The sequence below is a fragment of the Sprattus sprattus genome (assembly GCF_963457725.1).
Source record: "Sprattus sprattus genome assembly, chromosome: 11".
In the NCBI taxonomy this organism is placed as follows: domain Eukaryota; kingdom Metazoa; phylum Chordata; class Actinopteri; order Clupeiformes; family Clupeidae; genus Sprattus; species Sprattus sprattus.
This window is the reverse complement of record NC_137909.1, coordinates 31,667,028-31,674,527: the sequence shown is the minus strand read 5'-3', so window position 1 is coordinate 31,674,527 and position 7,500 is coordinate 31,667,028. Positions and strand designations below refer to the sequence as shown.

General features: G+C 42.6%; 1 protein-coding gene across 1 annotated transcript in view; it reads right to left on the bottom strand.

Annotated features, from left to right (window-relative positions):
* The window catches only part of LOC308372459 (transmembrane protein 80-like), a gene marked incomplete at its 5' end in the record, with an annotated part of 9,583 nt that extends 6,547 nt beyond the window's left edge, over positions 1-3,036 (bottom strand). The window contains 2 exons of the mRNA XM_080847612.1: positions 2,203-2,219; positions 3,018-3,036. Coding sequence (XP_080703738.1) covers positions 2,203-2,219; positions 3,018-3,036 — 36 coding nt within the window. The remainder of the gene's footprint in view (positions 1-2,202; positions 2,220-3,017) is intronic.
* Positions 3,037-7,500: the final 4,464 nt, after the last annotated feature.

The following is a 7,500-nucleotide window of genomic DNA, read 5'->3' as shown; positions in this document are numbered from 1 at the left end:
CACACACACACAAACAGGCACATCACACACAGGCACATCACCCACACACACACACACACACAAGCACATCACACACACACGAACATTGGCTGACAGTCTCCAAACACACCTGTAACCCGCTTTCCAACAAGTTCCCTTGTCGTCTAACACCTAGATGGATGGGATGTTTGTACCCTCTGTCACAGCCTCTGGCTCGTTCTGTTATTTACACATCATAGGGTGTCTTTGCATTCAAAACAGAGTAGCTGCCTTTTCCGGTATAAACTGTCTCTCTCTAGACCAGTGGCGGTTTTAGGCACGGGCGACCCGGGCAGCCGCCCGGGGCGGCACTTTTCCATGACACGTGAGGGGCGGCACGAGCACTTAAATAGTAATAATAATCTAGGCCGCGAAGCGCTTTTCTATACATCATATCACTGCGTGAGGAATTGGCAAATTGGCGCCCCCTGCAGCTGCAGGCGCACCTGCTCGCTAAGAAGGTGCAGCGCAATCCTGGGTGAAAGGGGGAAAGAGAGAGGGGGCGGCGGGCAGTTCAGCTCTGGGTCTCCCAATAAACATTATAATTACCCTATACTTTTTGTTTTTCTGAATTGTGTGAAATGGCTTATAAAAATAGGTAATACAGAACGATTATGTGGTCACCAAGGGTTAATTGGTGGAAGGAGACCACTAACTGCATCAATTTATCCAACTGGTGAAGGTAATAGTGAGCAGAGTATAGAGATAGATAGATAGTTAGATAGATACTTTATTCATCCCGAGGGAAATGTAATACATCTTTAACAGAGTAGTCTATTACATTATCGATAAAGCTATTGAAGGATGCTCGAGTGGACAAGGTAAAAATGTGTTTTATTTTATCAAGTGTAGCTTAACCAATATTCCTATTACTGTAAGGCAACCAGCTAATGTTGAGCACCAACTGAATTGTTTGCTAGCTAGCGTTAGCTAGCTGATTTGACCATAGGGTATGAACATGTTCATTCATCTGACACTAGGCTAAAGTGTTAGCGAAATCCCGCTAGCCACAACTAACATAATGTAACAGCATACAGAGTACTAGTATAATCTTAATAATTAGCAGGTCGATAGCTAGCTGGTTAGACCACAGATTTCCTTTTGACACCACTAGACTAGCAAGCGTTAGCGAAATCCCATTAGCCACTATTAGCAAACTCAACTAACTATAATGCATGTTGAGTGCTTGCACAACATAACTTGCAAAGAGCTGGTGTTAGCTAACATTAATGCACATGATGTGTGCATTGATTATCTAAAGTGTGTTATTTAAATGCTCTATTGAAAGAGTTGTGCAATTGAAAAGCATACAGAGTACTAGTATAATCTTAATAATTAACAGGTCGATAGCTAGCTGGTTAGACCATAGATTTCCTTTTGACACCACTAGACTAGCAAGCGTTGCACTAGCACAACATAACTTGCAGATAGCTGGTTAGCTAACCTTAATGTACATTATGTGTGCAATAATTCTCTTAAGTGTGTTATTCAAATGTTCTATTGAAGGATTTGTGCAATTGATACATTTCATTTTTTCTTTGACTTATATTGTTATACTATAATTTTTTCGGGGGGGGGGGGGGGGGGGGGGCGCTCGGAGGGGGATATCGCCCGGGGCGTAATTCCATGCAGAACCGCCACTGCTCTAGACACTTCCCAATCTCCTTCACTATAGGATGGCTTTTAGACGCACGTTCACAATCTCCGTTGAAGGAAATATCCAGTGATTGTTTACATTTTCGATCCCCTTTTGTCCCTCAGACACAGCGAGAGGACTGTATGTATATTCATGCAGACGACCTATAGTGCTAATTCCCAGAGGTAAAATAGAACCTGGTTTATTTTTAACAACCACTTCTTTCCTTTCCATAACTGTGAATATTTTATAAGCTATAAATATGCATGTCTTTCATCATGCTCTTTCCTGATTGCACTCGACTGCTCGGTCTCCACAGTTGAGACTTGACAAAGATGAGCTCCGACACACACACACACACACACACACACACACACACCATAAACACACAGGCACACACATCACACACAGTTGAGACTGACAAAGATGAGCTCCGACACACACACACACACACACACACACACACACATCATAAACACACAGGAACACACAGGCACACACATCACACACAGTTGAGACTGACAAAGATGAGCTCCGACAAAGGATACGACCACGGAGTTCTTGGCTGGAAAAGAGAGAATAAATAAAAGAGAGAATATCTGTGATGAACTTAACGTCAGGTGACCAGACATCCCCTGTTTCTGGGGACAGTCCCCGTTTTTCGCTTACAAAGATACAAATATGACACTGTTTTGCGGGTGTTTACGCGTCTGAACTGATAATGTCCCCGGATTTTGTCTCAGATATGGTCACTTTAACTTAACGCAGTCTAAGGAACATTTACTGATCCACAACATCTTGTAAAAGCACTAGCATCTTCGGAGCACTAGCAGATCACAATTGCCCTGACGCTCACTCGAGGCTTGATTTAATTATTTTCAAGTAGGTTACACTTATGACAGAGAGTACAAATAAAGCAGTTGGTGTACTTGGCATTGCACAGTGTTGAGTAGCATAAAACCTACTTGAAAAAGCGTACTTGCTTCGTAAGAATAGGTGAGTTAGGCAAATCGTTTAAATAATATGTGTGCAACTTTTACTTGGGAACATACGTTAGCTTAGTATGAAGTAAGCTCATTTGTTAATAAAACTTCAAACCGCTTTCCTAACTTTAACGAACTTGTCGTACACGTGAATTGTATTTCTAATTTATATGGCTAGTTCGGAATAACAGGCTGAACCAGCAGATAGCAAGTTTGAATATCATTATTGACCGAAAGGAAATGAAGACTAAGACATAAATACTGACCACAATCAATAATACAATCACCAAATGTAGTAGTCTGTTTGTTTTAAAACTTTAAAGTGGTAAGCATGTTTCGTGTTTAGTGTAAAACTAGTCAGTATCTATAGCAACGCGTACCTTGCATCCCGACCGCCATCTTGACATTCTTGTTTTGCTATTATCGCTGTCCCTGAGTTCTTGCCTCATAAAGATCTCTACCCCCATCTACTGGACAGGAATGTAATGTACTTTGTTTCCTTTGGATTCAGTGGAAGAAGTCAGCACATCATCATCTTCACACAGGTTCTTTAGAAAAAATATGCTACAATTCATATAAGCTATATTATATACAGTTAGAGTAGAGGGGTCTCATTACTGTGTGGAGGGACACACAGGCATATAGCATAGCCTACCCTCAGCTACTAAGACAAGTAGGCTATTAGTAGCATGATTGCACCCTGACCAAACCTTGTAACTGTCGCCTGCAAGTAACCTTATACCGGCCCACCAGACAGATACACAGATGAACACTGTTGTGTTACACTCCAAGAGTTGACCTGCTGTAACCAAACTCCTGTTCTCTCAAAGGTCAAGCTCTTGTTTTAGACTGAAGTAATTGAAAAGTGATTAATTCGATAGAAAACTCATCCACTTGTTTTAAGTAAGCAAGCGTGTATGGTTTCAAACAAAGATTCATTCCCTGAATCCACCACAGTAAAACAAGACTACGCAGCCTGTGAACTTAAGAGGAAGGTTCTGTACTAACACACTCTCTCACAAACAAACACACACTCTCTCACACACACACACACACACACACACACACACACACACACACACATGCAGCCTGTGAACTTAAGAGGAAGGTTTTGTGCCAACACACACAATGCAGAACAAAGCCTCCAGTTCTTTTCAGAATAAACAACTAAACATGTGAAACAGATATTCCTTTCTTGTAACACGGAACTTGTGTCTGTATTAGAACTTGTGTCTGCATTAGAACTTATGTCATTAGAACACGGAACTTGTGTCTGTATTAGAACTTGTGTGTGTATTAGAACTTGTGTCATTAGAACACGGAACTTGTGTCTGTATTAGAACTTGTGTGTGTATTAGAACTTGTGTCATTAGAACACGTAACTTGTGTCTGTATTAGAACTTGTGTGTGTATTAGAACTTCTGTGTATATTAGCTTTCCTTTCAAACTTCAAACAATAGGGAACCTATCTGTATCACTAACTTGATCAATGTCTACAACTAGAGAAGCCTGCAAAAGCCTTTTCCTGTATTAATAACGTAATATTATCTGTTTTTCCTAGGAATGATGAGTTGTCACTTCATTTTTTTACACAGATAAAGAGTTTCCCCCCAGACAATAACACCTAGTTTATTTAAAGTTAAGGTTAAGCTTAAGGTATTTACCAGATGCTTTAATCCAAAGCAACTTACAAAAAACATTAGATAACAGCAAAAAACAGCAATAATAAATTAAACAATATTCAGTATAATTTATAATTCTATCATAAATTAGGAGTTTATAACACACCACACACACACACACACACACACACACACACACACACACACAGAAACATTCTCCTGCACTGGTGCTAATTAGTTGGTATGTGGTACAGGGCTGATTTATCAGGGATGAGCTCTGGACATGAGGAAACACACCTGCTCATTGCCCGGGGGGGGGGGGGCGGGGGGGGTGGTGGGGGGGGGGGGCAAGCCACATGATGAGATCGCTCTCCCCTCTCTCTCTCTTGACTTTCACTCTCTCTCTCTCTTCTCTTTTACTCTCTCTCTCTCTTTTCTCTTTCTCTCTCTCTCTCTCTCTCTCTTTGTCGACTCTCAGACCCCCACCCACCACTTTTTCCCTTGCCCTCTCTTGTTAAGGCAAACACATCCTCATTGTTAATGTGACCCTTAGACAGATGCATATTTGTATTGGACTGTGTGTGTGTTTGTTTGTGTGTGTGTGTGTTGTGTGAGTGTGTGTGTGTGTGTGTGTGTGTGTGTGTGTGAGAATGAAAGAGAGACAGATAGACAGAGAGGTTTGCCACTGTGACTACTGTCTATGTGTTTTAGTGTGTGTGTGTGTGTGTGTGTGTGTGTGTGTGTGTGTGTGTGTGTGGGCAGTTGTGGGTCTCTGCTGATACACAAACAAACACAATGAGGGGATTGTGATGGCTCAGACTATCCCGTCTATATATCAATCACTTGCTCTACACGTTCTCTTACTCTCTGACAACTATTAGCCCAAAGGACACAGTAGCTGAGTGCATCCGGCATGTCCGCAACGCAGACAGTCAATGATACATGTCTAAACATATGTGTGTGACAGATCTTTCAAATGCATACCAATAGATTAGAGAAAGAACAGATAGTATTTAATATGTGATGAGGTTTGGGTTTTTCTTTCCTGAGAAAGAGAAAAGGGTGTAATAGACTGTTCCACTCGTGGTATTAGGCAAACGCATGAGTAGTGAATACAGTATAGCAGAGTGCTAGTTCCGTATAGCAGAGAGCTAGTTCAGTATAGCAGAGTGCTAGTTCCGTATAGCAGAGAGCTAGTTCAGTATAGCAGAGTGCTAGTTCAGTATAGCAGAGAGCTAGTTCCGTATAGCAGAGAGCTAGTTCAGTGTAAAAGTATACCTTGAAATGAACAGTGTACCTTATATATTATATATATATATATAAAATTTCACAAATTCAGTTGTTACAGTAACACTGACTCTGGAAGCACATATACACATGGTAGTAAGCAAACGCAAGCAGCGCACACACATGCGCCCCCCCCAATACACACACCCCACATGCACAGACTGACATACACACACACAGCTGAAACAGTTTGGCAGCTCAGCTTACGTGTGTGCAGAAGCGTATATATATATATTGGCTACACACACACACAGCTAAATGAAGTGTATAGCCCCAGCCAGATGTGCCATTGTTCAGGCAGGCTCTCTCTCTCTCTCCCGATGGCCTTGTGCCCCGCCTAACAATCCCCCCCCCCCCCCCCCCCCCCACCACACACACACACACACACACACACACACACACACCTAACAATCCCCACACTGTAGCCCACAGAACGGAGGCGTTGTTCACGGCCTGCACAGAAGAGAGAGAAGAGAGAGAAGAGAGAGAGAGAGAGAGAGAAGAGAGAGGGAGAGAGAGAGAAGAGAGAGGGAGAGAGAAGATAGCGAGGAAGGCAGAGGGGGGCTGGGGGGGGGTGGGGGGGGTTGCAGAGATAAAGAGGGGGGGGGGAGAGAGAGAGATGGTCCAGCTGTGATGGACAAGACAACAAAACAGCATCTCATAAACCGGGGGGGTGAGGGGGCTTTGGGGGAGACGGGTCACACAGTGGTATTGTTCACGAGGGGGTGGGGGTGCAGCGGAGTGGGGGGTGGGGTGTTGTAGGTGGGCGGGGGGGGGGGGGGTATGAGCAGGGCCACTGTAGGGTGTTCTGGGGGTGGGGGGGGGGGGGGGGGGGTTGGGCTTAGCTACTAGGCCATGAGATGGATCACCTCTTATCTTCTACTAAACTGTGTGTGTGTGTGTGTGTGTGTGTGTGTGCTTGTGTGTGTGTGTGTGTGCTTGTGTTTGTGTATCTTCTACTAAGCTGTGATAACCACAGTGGGTAATAGTCCTATAGTTGGATTCAAAATGGAGAATATCATCCATGCACCATAATGACACCATAATGACTCATGGTGAACATGTACAGTATCATTTTAGTTTCAATCTGAATAATGTGACTAATTTGTCAGACGGGATATTTTTTTTTAATTAGTGATTTACAGGAAATCGGATCAAATCACTTTTGATGCCCTTAGTAGGCCTAGGCAGAGAGTGAGAAAAAAAAACTGAGTGAGAAAGTGAAGGCATAATAGTCAACCTAATGGTGAAAGCAAACGTCTTAAGATATTGCAGGACTGTGTAACGAATCTTAAGAAAGTCACGATACTTAAGCTTTCCAGCACTGAATATGTAAAGCTACTATACTAATTGTATCGTGGTAGGAAGTGGAAAGTTTCGATTTAAGATAACTAGTTACAACGGATAATTCATATATGACTCTCTTATTTGTATGAAGGAAAGATGTAGGAAAATCTGGGTTTGCCGGTTTAAACAGCAGCCAAGAAGATTATCGTACAAGTCTGGGTGCCACCCACCCCCCACAATTTATCATTGGAACATTGGTTGAATACCCATTTGGGAACTTTCCTCCGCCAGAGTGAATGCTGCGACCCCACGAACACTTAGAACCTGGAGCAACGGCATCCCAAAGTGAAGGACATTATAATGAAAAAGAACTAATTTGAATGTGTGACCTGTTGACATTAATGTGCTTTTGTTGATATGATTTGTTATATGATTATATCTCATGTGGGGGTGGGGGGGGGGGGGGGGCATGTTTGGGATATGGGGATGGTATATATGCTTAATAAGTAGTAAGTAAGTAAGTAATCTCAATTTAAACCAATAAAAGATCAATACTTTTTAGAAATGGCACATATGAACCTCCTTGTCTAACCAATTGACCATGCTGCCTGGAGCAGACATGTGGAGTTTAGCACATGTTAAACAAGAATGGGAGCATTCAGAGATG